This window comes from Notechis scutatus, chromosome 5 (assembly GCF_049901735.1).
Source record: "Notechis scutatus isolate UNSWTSFEM ecotype Mainland chromosome 5, rNotScu1.2, whole genome shotgun sequence".
Lineage (NCBI taxonomy): Eukaryota > Metazoa > Chordata > Lepidosauria > Squamata > Elapidae > Notechis > Notechis scutatus.
Window position 1 is genome coordinate 105257095 of NC_142013.1, and position 19601 is coordinate 105276695.

The following is a 19601-nucleotide window of genomic DNA, read 5'->3' on the forward strand; positions in this document are numbered from 1 at the left end:
TTTATATAGCCTTGGCATGTAAAAAGTATTGGAGCTATTCAAAACTACTATAGGCATATTAGAGAACTTTCAGGAAGGATGAGAGAATATATTTAAGTCAAGCTCCAAAATGTTAGGTCAAGTATCTCAGTTGTCAGAATAAGATCTGTCTGATGTATATGAAGCAGGGATGGGCTGCTGGGGGTTCACAGGGGTTTGGGAGAGTCCCTAGCTAAGATTTTGTACAGTTCTGAGAACCCCCAAATCCCACTCCTGGCTGGCCCCTCCCACTCTGCCCCTCCCCTCCCAGGAGTCTCCACACAGCCCGTTTTGGATGCAGGTAAGTGCAGGGCATGGGCAGAGGCTCAGGGAGGGCAAAAAATGAGCCTCCCGGAAGTTCGGAAAGGCCAGAAATGGGCCTGTTTCTGGCTTCCAAAGAGCCTCCGGAGCCCAGGGAAGCCATTTTTGCCCTCCTGGATGCTTGAGAAAAGCCTCTGGAGCCCAGGGAGGTAAAAAAAAAATGCCCTCTCCCCACCATGGTGCAGGAGGCAAACTAGGCCATGCCCACCATGGCCACGCCCACCCAGAAACCGGGCAGAGAAACCCACCTTGATATAAAGTCTTCCCTGGGGTCTCTATCAACTTCTAAAAACAAAGCAAACCATTAATAAAAATAACTAGCAAAGAAGATATCTAAAGTGTACAAGAATATATATATATATATATATATATATATATATATATATATATATATATATATATATATATATATATATATATATATATATGGATCTTTAGTTATTCGGGTTTTCTCCGCGTAAGATTCAAAGTATCTAGGCACGTTTCGATGAAGTCTCATTCATCATCTTCAGGCTTGCTTCTTCGGCTCTGTGCTTCGGCTCTGTGTGATCTCAGAGTGATCTGAGAAGCACAGAGCCAAGAAGCAAGCCTGAAGATGATGAATGAGACTTCATCGAAACGTTGCCTAGATACTTTGAATCTTACGCGGAGAAAACCCGAATAACAAAGATCCACATATAAATACCATGAGAACCTCAGAAAACATATATATATATATATATATATATATATATATATATATATATATATATATATATATATATATATATTTGTTTTCTTAAGTTTTCATGGTACTTACATGTATGAAGCAGTTTCTTCCTGGGCTGGTGGAGGAGCGAGAAAGCGACTGAGAGAGCTGAGCCAGAGAGCAGGACAGGCTTCGGTTGCTTCCTCCCTCCCCTTCTTTCATTTGTGTCCTTGATCCCCGATCCCAGCAGCATTCACCGAAGGCGAAGAAAGCCGCCATTTTTTTTTTTCTTTGCGGCCCGGTAAAGAGTGCTCCACGGCCCGGTACCGGTCCGCGGCCCGGTGGTTGGGGACCCCTGACCTAAGTAATCTGTGGAATTAAGATGTCCCTTGGGGAACTCAGCAAATTTGCAGATGACACCAAGCTAGGAGGAATAGCCGATACTTCAGAAGATAGGCTTAAAATACAGAAGGATCTTAACAGACTTGAACATTGGGCACTTTCTAACAAAATGAAATTCAATGGTGAAAAAAGTAAGGTTCTACATTTAGGCAAGACAAACAAAATTCACAGGTACAGTATATGTGGTACCTTGCTTAATAGTCATACCTGTGAGAGGGATCTTGGAGTCCTAGTGGACAATCATTTAAATATGAGCCAGCCATGTGCTGCAGCTGCCAAAAAAGCCAATACAGTTCCAGGCTGAATAAACAGAAGGATAGAATCAATCTCACGTGAAGTGTTAATACCTCTTTATAATGCCTTGGTAAGCCCACATTTGGCATACTCCATCCAGTTTTGGTTGCCATGATGTAAAAAATATGTTGAGACTCTAGAAAGAGTGCAGAGAAGAGCAACAAAGATGATTAGGGGGCTGGAGGCTAAAATGTATAAAGGACGGTTGCTGGAACTGATTATGTCTAGTATGATGAAAAGAAGGACTAGGGGTGACATGATATCAGTATTCCCATATCTCAGGGGCTGCCACACAGAAGGGGGAGTCAAGCTATTCTCCAAAGCACCAGAAGGCAGGACAAGAAGCAATGGGTGGAAACTAATCAAGGAGAGAAGCAACCTAGAACTAAGGAGAAATTTCCTGACAGTTAGAACAATTAATAAGTGGAACAACTTGCCTTCAGAGGTTGTGAATGCTCCAACACTGGAAGTTTTTAAGAAGAGATTGGATAACCCTTTGTCTGAAGTGGTATAAGGTTTCCTAGCTAAGCAGAAGACCTCCTAGGTCCCTTCCAACTCTGTTATTCTATTCCTCTATTCATTAGGACCTCCATGTCAGTAGGATCTGGCCAGTATTTCATGTCTCCCTACATTGGCCCATGATATATTTTGGATCTCTCATTAGCCTTGATGATGTTACCTCATTTGGGTAATGAAACATCTGCAAGAAAACAACCAAGCTCACAGAGCACCAAGGACGCTCTCATTAAGCCTTTAGAACCTTTCCATTGCTGGTTCTGTTCTCATGTTCTTTCTCTGCCTCTTCTTTTTAGGAGTTACTGTTCTTGAAGGGCCCATTTATGCAGTAGGAGGTCATGATGGCTGGAGCTATTTGAATACAGTCGAGAGGTGGGACCCACAAAGTCAACAGTGGACCTTTGTGGCCAATATGTCCATTGCCAGAAGCACCGTTGGGGTGGCAGCTTTAAATGGCAAGTGAGTAGGGGGGATTGAGAATAGCAACTGGGAGAGATATAGCGATTTGGGCATTCAAGCATGCTAGAATGGCTATCTGCAAGAACACTCTACATGTTGCATGTAGCTTTTCCTCCCAAGCAGTTAAACGAGAAAGCCAAATGATGGGCTATTACATTTCCCCCCAATGATTTTCTCCTTACAAATTTTAGACCTATTTTAAAATTCTTCTCTTTCCTTTCTATTATTGTTGCTGATTTAAAATCTCAGTTAGGCAGGAAGGGTTACATAACATTTAAAGAGTTGATCAAAACTCTTAGCTAGTAAAGCCCAATTATTAGTCCTTGTATATTCTACAATATAGCAATAGCAATGACAATAGCCCTTAGACTTCATGTACCACTTCATAGTTCTTTGCAGCCCTCTCTAAGTGATTTACAAATATCAGCATGTTGCTCCCAACAATCTGGGTCTTCATTTTACCAACCTTAAAAGGATGGAAGGCTGAGTCAACCTTGAGCCAGTCAGGATCAAACTCCAGGCTGTGGGCAGAGTCAGTCTGCAACATTGCATTATAACCACTGTGTTTCCATGGCTCATAGATAATATACCTATCTATTCTATCCCTCAAATGAAATAGAATAAAAATAGAAATTGAGGACATACAAACTGTGAAGCACTGAAGTAACCATTTTGTAATTTTAACTGCCAAACTAATTAAAGTCTGCAAGCAGAATTTTGAGGAATTTGAAATAAAAGTAAGTATTTCAACAAACTTCCTCTGAAGTCAAACTTATCTTAGGGGGAGATTGTTGCTAAATTAGCAAGCATCAGCTCACCCCCACCCACCCCCATAGTTCACTTTTTGGGCACAGTAAGGCAAATTTACTTTGATGGTACTTTTCCAACTTAATCTGTTTAAACTCACCCACTAATTTAGCCAATTTAAAAATTCTGAATATTCATTATGCTAAAGTGTGCTTTGTTCAATGTCCTTGTCACCATTGTATGTGACTTGTAAAGCATGGCTTAGGGTCTAACACAAGGAGCTAAAAGCCACTGAGAACAAACTTGAATTTAGCATTGCTGTTCATCAGCTTATTTTCTTAACAGGCATTTGAGGATATATATTCCCGTCCAACTGATCACAGAGAATTATGGCCCTGTAACATAACATCTGTTTGCTAGTTGCAATGATAACCATGTGGCTCTATGGAGAATGTTATAAAATTTTGTCAGTTTTCTTTCCTTTCTTTGGAAGAATTAATATTATCTGCACATGGGGAGTTGTAGAGCATCATAGTTCCACATTGTACATCGTCTTGAGAAATCACACAACAGATCTTCATATCTTCCACAGTTTTCAGTTGAGTCTTGGGAATATCCATTTGGCTCGCCTTGGTAGAAGTTGTTCACTGGATACAGGCTTTAACACTCTTTAAATACCAAGACTACTGTGCACACCAACTGTTTCATGGAATGTAATACCACAAACTGAGCTGTTATATGACAGTTCTGGGAACATTATTCCAGCATAGCAGACTAATATTCTATTACAGATATTTTAGGATTGTAAAACCAACCTTTTGTCACTTTTGAAAAAGAAATCTCTTTATGATATTTCTAAAGATAACTACATTGCAAAGTGTCACTATTATGCAGAAACTCATTAGCCCTTGACAGATGGTGTAGAATGTAGAGAAGTAGCTTTGTGGATGAAGGGTGTAGATGTGTGTGTGTGTGTGTGTGTGTGTGTGTAAGTGACACACACACAGAGAACTTCCTTAGGTATTTGAACATTTATTTATTTATTATTTATTTAATAAATGCAAAGAACATCTGAACAGGAGCCTAACATGGGTAGTAATTCTACAATTGTGCAGGAATGTTAGATTTATTTCTGAATTAAAAACAAAGGTGAAAATATTACATCTTAGAGATTATTTTCTTAAAGCAGGTTAGGTAGGTAGGTAGGTAGGTAGGGAGAGGGAGAGGGAGAGAAAGAGAGAGAGAGAGAGAGGGAGAGAAAGAGAGAGAGAGAGAGAGAGAGAGAGAGAGAGAGAGAGAGAGAGAGAGAGAGAGAGAGAGAGAGAGATTACACATATAGGCACAGAAAAGGGAAGAGTTTAGTGACTGCAATTCTGTCTTTTCAAACATGTTTATTTATTTATCAGCAAATAAAACATAGAAAAGGAAAAATAAGCAGACTAACAAACATCCAACACTAACAACAAGAAAAGAGGAAAAATGTGTTAAAAAAAACCCAAATGCTAAATATATCCAACATTAAACATTTTTAAAAAATGGCTGAATGCTGAAAGATACATCAAAACTCAAATATATTCCCCTCCCTTTACCTAATGGATCTACAAATAGTTATAATTAAATTTTAAAACTTCTTCCAAATAGAGGACTTACCATGTCCATAATCATAATCTCAGAATGCCTGCCTCAATAGCTGACCAACCAGTGAACTGCTAAATGTCTGATGAGCTGTCCAATTCTTCATCCATGTTCTCAGTCTGGCAGCCTTATCAAGTTAAAATTACAATGCAAATTGATTTATTCAAGCAAAGGTCACCCACCTAGACAACTGATTTAGAGGAAGAGACCAAAGCTATTCATTTTTCTTCATGCTATGCTCACTGATAACACAAAGACAAAGATGAGTTTCGTTCTGAAACGCTCTCCCAACCCAAATTCTGAAAATGGTATGACATGGTCCATTGGGATTTATTCTTTGGCCAATGATTCATTGCTCCCTTCTGAATTATTCAGATCTTGGGCCGTCAAACATTTTTCACCAATATTTTTATTCTCTTTTGTACTACTCAAAATTTTCCCAATATTTCCAACCAATTTCTATTTTTCTCAGTATAACATATTCCATCTATTAATATCATCATCATCATCATCATTATTATACATCTTTTCTCTTATAACTACAGTATCTCCTTCAAGGTTCAGCCGCGTGCTACATATTTATTATAACCTAGGTTTGACCCTCATTTATACAGAAAATGTAAGCTATAAAAATGAGCCTTTAGCATATGGAGGACAGATTTATTGTGATGTATGCTAGAATCAAGCTGTTAATTTTTATACTGCTTAAACATTCTTGTTTATGTCTGCATATATGCATATATTTATTGTCAGAAACTCATGAATAATCTCAGCAATAAACTCATTTTAGTATTTTTGTATATGTTAGGTATTTTTGCCTTGCTTAGTGGCATCCATGAAAATCGTTAGCTGCCTAGTTTATATCAAAAGAAACTTTATTTGTACTTTTCATATGTTATATTTTCCTGTTTTTCCATGATTTGATAGCCATGCATCTACTTAGCAAAATAACAAGATACATCTTCAGTAATTCACTGAGATGTAGACTATTCTTTCTCTTTTTCTCTTTTTCTCTTTTTCTCTTTTTCTTTCTTTCTTTCTTTCTTTCTTTCTTTCTTTCTTTCTTTCTTTCTTTCTTTCTTTCTTTCTCTCTCTCTCTCTCTCTCTCTCTCTCTCTCTCTGTTAATACACACACACACACATATATATACAGTGTGTGTGTGTGTGTGTATGTATATATATATGTATGTATGTGTATATATATATATATATATATATATATATATATATATATATATATATATATATATATATATATATATATATATGGATCTTTGGTTATTCGGGTTTTCTCCCGCGTAAGATTGGAAGTATCTAGGCAACGTTTCGATGAAGTCTCATTCATCATCAAGTATACACACACACACACACACACACACACACACACACACACACTGTATATATATATGTGTGTGTGTGTGTATTAACACACAGAGAGAGAGAGAGAGAGAGAGAGAGAGAGAGAGAGAGAGAGAGAGAGAGAAAGAAAGAAAGAAAGAAAGAAAGAAAGAAAGAAAGAAAGAAAGAAAGAAAGAAAGAAAGAAAGAAAACTTAAGAAAACATATATATACAGTATATATATACAGTATATGCTTAACAGTTTGCTTAACAGCTGGCCCAGTTACAGAGTCAAAAAATCCTCAAAGTTATCACACACACACACACACACACACACACACACATCATGGTCCTGTGATTGCATTTTGGGTGCATTTCAAGGCACAGTGGTCTAAAGGAAGCCTTTTCCTCAAAGCCCTGAAGCATTGGTCCTGTTGGTATAGCTCTACAGAATTGTTTTACAAGTTGTTGCTGGCCACCTGTGCATGATAGACTCTTCATCTTGATATCATTTCTACCAAAATCCTAAAGGGGAAGTTGATGTGATGGAAATGTTCCAGTTATCCTTGGTGTTCTCTAGGAAGAGAAGTTTCACTAGGAAGGAGTAAGATCTGTATATATGTAGTTCCATTTTTTTTCCCTTCTGGAGTCTTTGCACCTGAAAACAAGAGTTTTATTATTTTATTTTACTTTATTATTATTTTATTGTTTGAACTCCTCCCATTTCAGTTTTTTTGTCAGACATTACATGCAGCCACATTTGGTTACCTTGTGATCAAAAAATCATAAGCAAAAATTGCTGTAGATTTTTTTAACTGTACTAAGTTTAAGAAAACCAGCTATTGGATATATTTATAAGCACACATGGCCTTCGTTCATTGTTCCTGGATGAATTTAGCTTCCTGAAGACTTTTGCCTTTTTCTTTAAATGTGAAGTTTAAATACATAACGTGCTGAAACTTGAGTTGACATTTATTTCCTACTGAGTCATCTGGACTTCATTCATAATTCAGTATGTAAGCCTGATCTTTCGACACCTTTTCTCATAATAGTAAAGCTCCTGAAAAGCTTTATTGATGATCAGTACCTGAGCACAGATGTTGGTGTGTGTATGTAGGAACTTTAAATTCTATTCAGAATAACAAAAGAAGAAAGAAAGAAAGAAAGAAAGAAAGAAAGAAAGAAAGAAAGAAAGAAAGAAAGAAAGAAAGAAAGAAAGAAAGAAAGAAAGAAAGAAAGAAAGAAAGAGGGAGGGAGGGAGGGAGGGAGGGAGGGAGGGAGGAAGAAGGGGGGAAGGAGGAGGAAGGAAGGAAGGAAGGAAGGAAGGAAGGAAGGAAGGAAGGAAGGAAGGAAGGGTCTAAATAAGAGCATTCTGCGTAGAAGTAAAACTTGCAAATCATTGCCCATAGAACTTCTTACATAACAACAACAAAAAATAGAATAATTAGAAATCTGTTTTTTGTTTGGTTTAAACACTGTTTTTTGGGAATTGTTTATTTTATAGAATGAGAAATATATTTAATCTTTCATATTCCCTTTATCCATCAGTATGAAGTCTTTTATTAGCTTAGCTGTAGTCATTCTAGGTTTCAGGAAATAAGTCACATTATTTTCAATGGAATTAAATTCTAAGTCAACATGCCTCCGTCTGTTGTGTCCTTTCATCTTGTCAAGGTGTCACTGTGATTAATTGTGTATAAAATGAGATGAATGAATGAGCAATGTTCCATTTTTCTCCCAAAATGTACCAGTTTGACCATTCCAAGTTTGGTTCATTTTTCCCCCCAGAAGTAATTAATTAAAGACTGAATACATTCAGAACACTACAGTGAATTGCACTTAATTTCAATAAATATTAAACCAGATGGATATTAAAGTAGGTAAAAGCTTTTATTTGTCCAACTCAGATTTTTTGAGAAGCAAGGATAAGTCCTTAAATTCATTATGGATATGTGTCGCCACATTATAGATCTGTCCCACTATTTCAATGGATTAATGAAGAAAAAAAATCTGATGAAAATTAATTCAAAGGCTCCTGCAGTTTCCAGAAAACTGCTCAGAGTTTCTGAAGAAAACTGTTGATTAATAATTCCTGAAGGAACATAGTGGGTACTATTTTTATTTCCTAATGGTTGGTATGGTAAGGATATAATGAAATCCCAAGCCTTGTGCAATACAATGTCCTGTTAGTTATGTCTCGAGAAATGAGATGGGCAAAAATGCCACCATTAAGTACTATCAGAGTGAGGTAAGGAAATAATTCATTGAGTAGTTTACCTTTTGGTATGCTCATTGCACAGTTATTACAACAATTTCATTGTTGTTAGTTGTGAAGTCATGTCCGACCCATCGCAACCCCATGGACAACATTCCTCCAAGCCTTCCTGTCCTCTACTATCTTCTGGAATCCATTTAAGCTCACACCTATTGCTTCAGTGACTCCATCCAGCCACCTCATTCTTTGTCGTCCCCTTCTTCTATTGCCCTCAATCTTTCCCAGCATTAGGCTCTTCTCTGGTGAGTCCTTCCTTCTCACTGAGTGGAAAAAGTATTTTGAGTTTCATCTTCAGGATCTGACCTTCTAAAGAGCAGTCAGGGTTGATCTCCTCTAGGACTGACCAGTTTGATCACCTTGCCGTCCAAGGGACTCGCAGGACTCTTCTCCAGCACCATAGTTCAAAGGCCTCAATTCTTTGGCACTTAGCCTTCCTTATGGTCCAACTTTCACAGCCATGCAATCAACTGGGAAAACTATAGCCTTGACTATACACACTTTTGTTGGCAGGGTGATGTCTCTGTTTTTAGTATGCTGTCTAGATTTTCCATAGCTTTCCTCCCCAGGAGCAAGCATCTTTTAATTTATTGGCTGTAGTCCAATAGGTTGTGCAATAAGACCAGAATTTTGCTGAAGGAACCTTTGCAAGGTGGAGACTTTATTAGCTGATGCTTCATTTGTTGTAGCCAGAATGTTATTCCCTGCTTAGAGATGGTTTATATTTTGGTGAAAGGAGGACTGTAGTAAAATCGCATATACGCAACCTTGGAGTAGATTCAGGAAAGGAAAAACAGACCTTTGTCTTCCTTTGCATGGGAACTGAAGGCTGTAAAAGGAGGAAATATATGGCCAAAATAACTGCTATTGTTTATAGAACTGATTTTTAGACTCTTGCAGGAAAAAAATCCTACAGATCATATGCGGGAGGGTCTTGCGAGGTCACCCCCAATGTTTTGTCAAAGCCATTCAGGTTTGGAGGTCATACAATGATTTAAAATATTTTCTTCCTCATTCCAATGTAGCAAAAACAAACTGTATTCATAGAAATTGTAACTTAGCTTTGTTGGGGCATTTTGGGGGGATTTTTATTTTTATTTTTTTGGCAAGGAGCCCATCATCACTGTAGTTAGTATGGAGCAATAAAAAAAATGCTTCATTGCATCTATCTCTAGTTGCTTTGGTTTCTCCTGCAAAGTGACGGTTTCCAGAACCGAAGGAAAAGAGTTCATCTTTTGATCCTTTGCATTCACGATCATTTTATACATCGTGCTGATATTCCTCTCTCCCTCTGATTACTTATTTATTTGTTGCTTTATTTATATTCTGCCTTTATTATATTTTATTTTTATAAACAACCCAAGATGGCAAACCTATCTAGTACTCCCTTCATTCTCTTGTTTTTCCCCACAACAACATCCTGTGAAATGAGCTGGGCTGAGACTGGCGCAAGGACACCCAGCTGGCTTTCATGCTAAGGTGGGACTAGAACTCCGAGTCTCTCAGTTTCTAGCCTGGTGCCTTAACCATTAGATCAGGGGTAGGCTTCAAAAATCTTAGCAATGGGTCCTCTGCCCGGTTGTGGGTGGGTGTGGTCATGGTGGGTGTGGCCTAGTCAGCCTCCTATACCATGGCGGGGGGGGGGCTTTTTGCCCTCCCCGGGCTTCGGAGGTTTTCCTCGAGCCTCCAGGAGGGTGAAAATGGCCTCCCCTGGCTCTGGAGGCTCTCTGGAAGCTGGAAACAGGCCCATTTCCAGCCTTCCCAAACTTCCAGAAGGCCCGTTTTTCACCTTCCCTGAGCGTCCATGCACCCTGTACTTACCTGCATCCAAAAGAGGCCACATGGAGACTCCTGGGAGGGGAGGGATGGGCAGGTAGGGCCATCCAGGAGTGGGATTTGGGGGTTCTCCAAACTGCACAGAATCTTAGCTAGAAGTTCTCCCAAACCCCAGCGAACACCCAGCAGCCCACGCCTGCATTGGACCGAATTGGCTCTGTTTATGAAGTAAAGCTTTTTAGATACAGAAATACTTATTTCGAAGTGCACGTTTGTAAGAGCCCATTGATGCGAAAGCAAATGTAGTCATCGCTTACAGTAATGATTTACACCTCTTGCTAATTGTCATTATCCTGATAAAGTACATAGATGCTTAGAAAGAACTGAATCACATCTAATAGCTCCGTATAACTCCATTGTACTATTGTTTTCTTCTCTTAGTTCTGGATGATAGTTCATGTATCTCTTGGACAAATTCCACATGAATCAGCTTATATATCTACTTCTATCAATATATTGAAACACTGGTTTGTACAATTTGTGGCCAGCAAATAGAATATAACTTGTTAGTTGCGTATAGAATGCCATGCTTCAGTAGTTATATTATATAAAACAGATGCATTTTTCATTAAGTCTCTTTTGGTGACACAATACTTGTGGTGTGAGTATGCTTGCATTAGGTCTAACTCTGCAGAGGCGAACCTGATGTTCCTGGGTACTTGAAATATATCAATTATTTTAGCATTCTAAGAGACTGAGAAGTTACAATATATAATAAATTAACTTATATAAATAAATGCATTGTAAATGAAAGTATTCCACTTTCTTACCCTGACATATCTCGTATATCAGGAAGTACCATAGATATTATTTAGATTATTTTTTCTGTGCTTGGTGTATATCAGATTAATTTATTTACCATAATATTTCCTACATAAACAACAATATAAAACAAGTAATTAAATTTCCTATCGCACTTCTAGAGAGTCAATATATAAAATGAATGAGATTTTTATCTCTGTAGACAAGGGGCCACTGAAAACCCAGCTCGGGTCCTCTTATATTGTTTCTTCTATCAGGATTCACAAACTAATTTTATGACTCTTACCTGATAAAATATGCAGGAAATTCTGATTTCTTTTACATACAGCTGTTGCTGTCAGATCAGTATGATACAATTTCTTCAAATATAGCAAAATTTTGCTGCATTGTCTGTACAATTCTGGTTACCCATCGATGCCCTCACCACTAATTATAATATAATATTATGTTTTAAACATAAAAATTGCTCTGTAGCATGGGAATATTATATTATGTTTTAGCTGTTGTCTTTTTTAAAATTTGTCATGACTGGATAATATTTTGTGACCTTTTTAGTTCACATTTTCTAAATTTCCAAATATTTCTTTGCTACGCTTAGAAATACGGAAGGATGGGCTAATTCTTAGTGCCAGATTTTCTACCACTGTTGTTGGTAGAACATCAAGATTAGCTAGATTACTCTAAATACCTATTTGTGATGAATAGTGAATGTGTTATAGTACGACTTGAGAAAAGAAAAAGGTCAGTTTCAAAGGCCGAAGTAATAGCGCAGGGGAAATTTTGCTCCTGTCCTTCTGTCAGTGTAAATCCTGGACAAGTTCCTTCACCTTTTGTAAATACTTTCAGACCTTGATCTTATCAAAACATCAGGCAAGAATCTACCAGAGACTAAGTCAAGGGTATTTTTTTTTTCTTAGAGAAATCAATTTTGTCAAGGAGGATTAAGCCAATTACAGATCTGCAACCTTAACCATTGTGTTGTTTTTAACTTATTGTATTTTTGTAAGTTAATAGATGGTGTGGTTACAATTGTCTCCTGTAAATATCTTACCACCATCCTTCAATCCTCCTGGACTTTAACCTGATCTTGATTTGAAAAAAAAAAGCCCCATTAGAGAGTGTGCTGCAACATATCTTCCTTTCGATTTGACCGAAGAAGAGCAAATACCTTCCACCAGAAACATTCACAAACTCATTATAAGTAAAATAATCACAAAGACCCTAGTGTCACCTAGGAGAACCACAATAAAGTATTTAGGTGACTTGAAATAAAATTGAAGGAGAATGAAAAAAGGTCAACAATTTTAATGATATATGCAACACATGCCTCATCATTTACAACATGAAGTTGATGATATATGAGATACAATTCAAATATATATGTATATATGTTTGTGTGTGTATACTCACATGCACAATGAGTGACTATATAGATTGAGTATAAAACCGAGACTAGATACGTTCTATAGAATAAGTCAGCAGATTAAGTGCTTCAGTATCCAAAATATATCCAAGACTGTCTGAACACTGTCCTTTCCAGAATACAGATCAGAATACAATCAGGGTAATATAGGAGAAACCTTAAGACTAAGATATTTTTGATGCTTAACAATGCTGTGCTATTTATTTTAGGTTATACTCAGTTGGTGGCCGAGACGGAAGTTCTTGCTTGAGTTCTATGGAGTATTATGATCCTCACACCAATAAGTGGAACATGTGTGCTCCAATGTGCAAAAGAAGAGGAGGAGTTGGAGTGGCCACCTGTGATGGTTTTCTTTATGCTGTCGGAGGCCATGATGCCCCAGCCTCGAACCATTGCTCCAGACTCTTGGATTATGTTGAGAGGTATCCATCTTCTATCAGTTTACTTTCAATGGGTCTGAAGGCAAACCAAGCCATTGACTTGAAATGTTGTTAGCACCCAAAAAAATGCAGTGGTTTTGGAGATACAGAAATATATTTTCAATTCACTTTGGGAGTTCAAGATTAAATGATAAAAGTTGTGCTTCTTCTCTCCTTCTCTCTCTTTGACTCGCTTCTTCTCTCTGTCTTTGTTGTCTTATATTCCAAATTTAAAATTTTACAATGTTACAATCTCCCTTGAACTGAATTATTGATTACATCATGGGTATGTGCTTGGGCAGGGACAACAAAGTAACTTGCATTGTCTTCATCTGGGATATTTTTCTGACTTTCCAATCAATCCTTGAAGTTACCACCCTACAAAGTACTAAATAGATTCAACCTTAATCAGCTTTTTCATGAGTCCTATTATCTTCAATAAGATATCTTCATAAGTCCTATTATCTTCAAACCTCTGGAAAGATCATGGATTCCAGACAGTTGTGGGCCTGTGGATGATGGATTTGCATGGATAAATTTGTTTTATTTTACAATCATACCTAGCAAGCATAAGCTTTATTTTACAGGCTTTAGGACAATAAAATTTCAGTATAGTATTCACTGAATAATTGTCTCTTTTTTACTCAAAGAATCTGGATGAATGCCCATCATCGCACAGAAAACAAAACACAGCTGTAATGAATAGAAATTGTATTTAGTTTTTCTTTGTTTTTGTTTTCTAAAGGAGTAGCAGGGGAGTAATAGAATACTTAAAACTACCCCAGATAGACCTAGAAAGAAATGAGCATGCAGACTGAAAAACTGCCTTCATTTTACAGTTTTATTTTGTCTCCTTAAAAAAAAATGGCCGCATGCTTAATCTTTATAATAACGTGATGTGCCCCAAGGTGAAACAGGAGATGCCATAAAGATTTTGCATACAAAAAGAAATCAGTTTGCTAGTGCTGAACTGAAGGTAGGAAGAAAAGCTTTACAGCCTTCCATTGCCTAAAGCCTTTTAATGTCAGCCGGAGTGAAACAATTGCTGCGAAGTGTAAGAAAAATATGTATTTTGAATTGAAATATATTGACAGTTTTGTAACAGTGCTACTGATAACACTGTTCAATATTCTCTTAAGATATTACAGTTGAAAATGAAGGGATGTTTTACTTGGCTTTACAAAATAAAATTAAATCCAACTCCAATCATTATAAAATTTACCTAATGGAAAACTGAAATAGTTACACTATAACTATTGCCTTATATTCTAATCATATTGTTCAGAATGGACCAAGAAACCAACCAAACAGTCAAGGCATACACACATGCCTTAACATTTATGCACAACATCTCTATAGCATTAATGCTCAAATATATGTTTGTACTTCACATTGCAAGGTATCTGAATACTTAAAGCATAGTTCAGCTTGGTCTATGAAGAAAATAGAAAATCACATTACTAAGCACCTGAATGAATGAAAATAATTATCTGAAGGCAATAACAGTATTTTAGTGAAGAAAATAATTAGATGATGGTGTTTACCTTCTATGGCTAAACAGACTGATTTTGGAAATACGTCACCAAGAAATAGAATAGAATAACAGAGTTGGAAGGGACCTTGGAGATCTTCTAGTCCAACCCCTTACTTAGGCAGGAAACCTTATACCACTTCAGACAAAGGGTTATCCAATCTCTTGTTAAAAAGCTCCAGTGTTGGAGTATTTACAACTTCTGGAGGCAAGTTGTTCCATTGATTAATTGTTCTAACTGTCAAGAAGTTTCTCCATAGTTCTAGGTTGCTTCTCTCCTTGATTGGTTTCCATCTATTGCTTCTTGCCTTGCCTTTAGGGGCTTTGGAGAATAGCTTGACTCCCTCTTCTTTGTGGCAGCCCCTGAGACATTGGAACACTGCTATCATATCACCCTGGTCCTTCTTTTCACCAAATCTATTGGACTTCTAGGACAGAAAGATATATAATGTTAAAAGTCATCTTGATTCCTAAATATGTTCTCATCTGGTATACTTTGTCTTTCGTTGTGTAGGTATGACCCCAAAACTGATACCTGGACAATGGTGGCTCCATTGAGCATGCCTCGGGATGCTGTTGGCGTTTGCGTCCTTGGCGATAAGTTATATGCAGTGGGTGGCTATGATGGCCAGACGTACCTAAATACGATGGAATCCTATGATCCACAGACCAACGAATGGACACAGGTATCCCTCATTGTGTGCTTTGCATGCCGTTGATAGCAAGCTTTGGAGGGATTGGTGGATAGCTGAGGCTTCATAGCACTGCAATTTTAGCAGTGGTGGGAATCAAACATTTTTACTACCAGTTCTTTGGGCGTGGCTTGGTGAGTGTGGCTTGGTAGGCATGGCAGGGAAAGGTTACTGCAAACTCTCCATTCCCACCCCACCCCACTAGCCTGCTTTCCAGCTCCGTTCTCCTGTGCAGGGCAACAAAGAAGACCCAGCCGATCTGCTGGGACTCGGGAGTCAGAGAATAGATGGGGCCAGTCAGAGGTGGTGTTTGCCAGTTCTCTGAACTACTCAAAATTTCTGCTACTGATTCTCTAGAACTGGTCAGAACCTGCTGAATACCACCTCTGAATTATAATAATGATTTACTCTACAATGTCTCAAGGTCTTATTAAAGAAAAGCCAATATTTTGTTCTTAGATGATTAAGATTAACATTTTATGCAATAACGGGTTAGTCATTGAACTTCCCAATCGTTGAACACTACTATTGTTATCAGGTCTTTTTCTGGAATACTTGTGTTGATCTTTTTAGTCTGAATTTAACTTGTCATGTACAATGGTGTCTTTCTTCCTCTCTCTTATTTAAAATTCCAGGTCCTGTCTAGTTTTATTGGGAAAAAAAACCCAGTTGATAAAGCTCTATTTTCCATTGTGTATTCTCTAGCTTGGTCCTAGACCAACATGATATATCAGAATTCCTTCTTATAGTTGTACGCCTCCTATGGCTCTCTTCAGATAAAATGCAAATTTCTTTATTATACTAGTAATTATCACATAGGATTGTACATAAACAGGTATGACTACATGATCTGAAATCAAATACTATCTATGTTCTTTTTTAAGAACATTCCTAAACAAGACTTTTGCTCTTTAGGTCTATATAATTAGAATAAAAATTAATTTGAATAAATACAGAGACATAATAGATTGCAAGCAGCACTCATTTTAAATGCTTTGTCACTATACTGAGGTTACATTATTTATGTTTGTATCTTAATTGTGAATATACAGTGGTGTTCTAGAACAATACTACTTTGTAGACATCAGAAAAGATGGCATTGAAATCAAAGTGGGAAGGAGGGGAGGAAAGGGAAAGGAAAGGAAAGGAGCTAGGGAGGGAGGGAGGGAGGGAGGAAGGAAGGAAGAAGTAAGTAAGTTTGGTTTAAATAGCTTGTCATGATTTAATATCTATTTGGAAATTCTGGATATCATGAATTTGACTACTGTTTATGGATTTTGCTAATATTTTATCGACTTTACCAAGTTCATGAATTATGAACTGTTAATTTAAACTTCTCAGAAGTACATACAGTACCACAAACTATTAGCATTTCATCTTCACTTTGGAACCTAAACTTAATATTTATTTCTTCTGTGCAGATGGCATCTCTAAATATTGGAAGAGCTGGAGCCTGTGTCGTAGTCATAAAGCAACCATGACACTATCTGTAATGGATTTTATTGACTTCTAAGCAGGATTTTTCTGCCAAACAAGAAAGAAAATTTTGTCAAGTAACAAGGTCAATAGATACCCTCAGCCTTCTGTTGATCACAACTCACCGACATTAAAACGAAGAGAACAAAATGAGGATTCAATGTCCTTTCCTATTAGTAGATACTGCTTTATGGTTTAACAAGGGGGAAAATCTGTTTTAGTAGCCAATCTGTCTATGTGAAAAGGAAGAAATTAAATTACTGATCTATTGGCTATTTAAAAGGAACCAAGCAAAAGACCAAATTTTCTTAAGAAATGGATGGTTTTCATAGCACTAGATATTTTAACTCCATCACAGCACACTGTCACTTTGTAAAACATAGTGTTTTCTTTAAAAGTTGTATTTTATTTATGTGCATTCTTTCTTCGCTTAAGGCCTTATCTTCAAACATTTTAGCACTTTGCTACTGACACAGACAATAATGAGACGGGACAACATTCTAGTTTTGTTTCCTCCTGTAATAAAGTACAAAGGCACAGTTCTTTTCCGTCATTGAAAAATGATTCAACATTAAACCATGATTGTTTTCCTAATCAATGACTGGTCCTTCCAACTAAGCGAACAGATGGCTTGGATGGAATTGTGTTTCTGTTGAGTGTTGCGGAGTAAACATGCTTCAGAGAGAAGAGTTGAACCTTCAGACAATTGGTGTTTGATGCCATAAAGGAGAGCCAAAGGAATACGACCTCAAATTTACCCTACTCAAGCATGTGAAGCCTTCTTTCTTTCAAAGCTTTTTAACTTCTCCTGCATGTGAGATTATGTAGAAGATGGAAAATGGCAGTTTTGTCCACCGTTGTATCCTCTAAGAGATATCATTGAGCAATCACAAGGGAGAGACTCATTGGGACCTCGGTGTGCAGTAAGAGAGATATGGGAGTTCTAATGCCTTTTGTGAAGCCATCTTTGCTGTGCTGTAATTCAATTTAACTTGAATTACTCTCCGATCACTGCTGCAGATGATTGAACCTAACTTAAGGGGCTAACCCAATTTTTGAATGGGAGAACCAGCCCTCTTGCTTTTTTTAAAAAAAACAACGAGTGTCACTCAGAGAAATTGGCTTGTTTATTTGGAAAAAGAACGTTTAGGCACATGGTTAAGATACTCACTTCCAAATGGCTTTCTCAATCAATGGCAAAATGTGGACAGATTGAAAGCAAGAAAGAGGCTCAAAGTGGCAAGAATTAGCACGTAAGAAAGGTTTTTAGAAGCCCATCTCTCTTCAGATTGAGTTGATAGCTTTTTATATCTGATCTTTAATTCAAACATTAAAAGAAACTTTGGGGAGTTATTGCATAAGGCTGTTGTATGATATCTGTTTTGACTGTAAGGAATGAAACATTCATATACAAGAGGAGGGAAGCCCAGACGTCTTGCCATAATGATGTGCCCTGCCAGCAGAGCATCTGCTTTGCATGTATGAAAAAAAAAATTTCAGTGAGTCATGTTGCCTTTGTAAAATTCTGCTTTGTATACGAATGAGAGGCAGAAATCATCTTTGTGGTCACTCAATGCCTGGGATCATAAATGGGTGTAACTCTTGGCTGTATTATATCCTAAGCATGCTTGAACTTTCTTATTAAGGTACCAAAATGATGTTGATTTCCACTGCTACTTGTGGGGGGAAGAATCTGATTTCAAGGGTATTTTCAACTGGATCAGGAATAAAACTTTGGCTAATGTGAAGTCCTTTTTTGGCTTGTCTTTCTCCATCCAGACTAATTTGCTAATTAAATAAAACATTGGTGTCCAAATGACTTGGATCTTTCAGCCTTTTCATTTTGTCCTCAGTTATAACTGGTAGCTTGATGTGAATTCTGTGATCTATCCATAATTTGAATGCCATAAATTAATAAGGAGCAAATGGGAAACAAATTCACATTTTAGGGCTCAGGGAAACAGGGTGTGGATTGGCCCTGGGTTTCAGGACAAAAAAAATTGCTTTAGTCATTGTAAGGAGAACATAAACTTGGATGATAAAACCATCAATCTGATTCTGCACAGATAAATCATTTGTGATAGTAGGGATATCTTTACTGCTTAGAAGTTTTTTTTTTTTTGTTTGAAAAAAAACACAAAACAAAAATAAATTAAGGAAACTAATGCAAAGAACTGACGTTAAAAACATAGAGCAACTCCACATGTATAGTCATCATTGCCGATTTAATTTAATATACTTTCAGTTCCCACTTGCAGGTAAGATGTCCTCATTTTGTATGTTTGCATGGAACAAACTTACCATTCCCACACCAGCCTTTAAGGGTTGTGTTAAAAACCAAGATTAGAAAAGGCCAAGCATTAAATTAGACTTTAAAAATATTTTAAAATGAAATGCATTATTTTCACGAAATGCATTAAAAGAAGTAAAATAATCCCACAGTATTTTCCCATGAGTCAATGGCATAATTCCAGGAGTGGGCTTCAAAAATTTTAGCAACAGGTTTTCTATTTTGGTGTGGTTGTCCATTTTTCTAATTGCTACCAAGCTCCCAGCAAAGGTTGAGCTTCAGGCAAGAGTCTCACCAGGATCTGCTCCTCACTATAGCTTGTGGTCTTGAATAAATGAAAGCCCTCTTACCTCCTTATAATAGCTACCGATCTCCTGATGCTACCTCCACTTGTTTATCTGTAGGCTTTTTGTCTTTCCTGCTACACACGTCCCTCCTCACTTTGTGTTAGCATTTGGTTTTGTAGACTAAAAGTCTGAATT

General features: G+C 37.3%; 1 protein-coding gene across 2 annotated transcripts in view; it reads left to right on the plus strand.

Moving 5' to 3' along the window:
- The window catches only part of KLHL1 (kelch like family member 1), a 126896-nt gene extending 108248 nt beyond the window's left edge, over positions 1–18648 (plus strand). For both annotated transcript variants that reach the window (XM_087967435.1, XM_087967436.1), the window contains exons 8-11: positions 2536–2698; positions 12921–13133; positions 15176–15347; positions 16775–18648. In XM_087967435.1, coding sequence (XP_087823561.1) covers positions 2536–2698; positions 12921–13133; positions 15176–15347; positions 16775–16834 — 608 coding nt within the window. In that variant the 3' untranslated portion in view covers positions 16835–18648. The remainder of the gene's footprint in view (positions 1–2535; positions 2699–12920; positions 13134–15175; positions 15348–16774) is intronic.
- Positions 18649–19601: the final 953 nt, after the last annotated feature.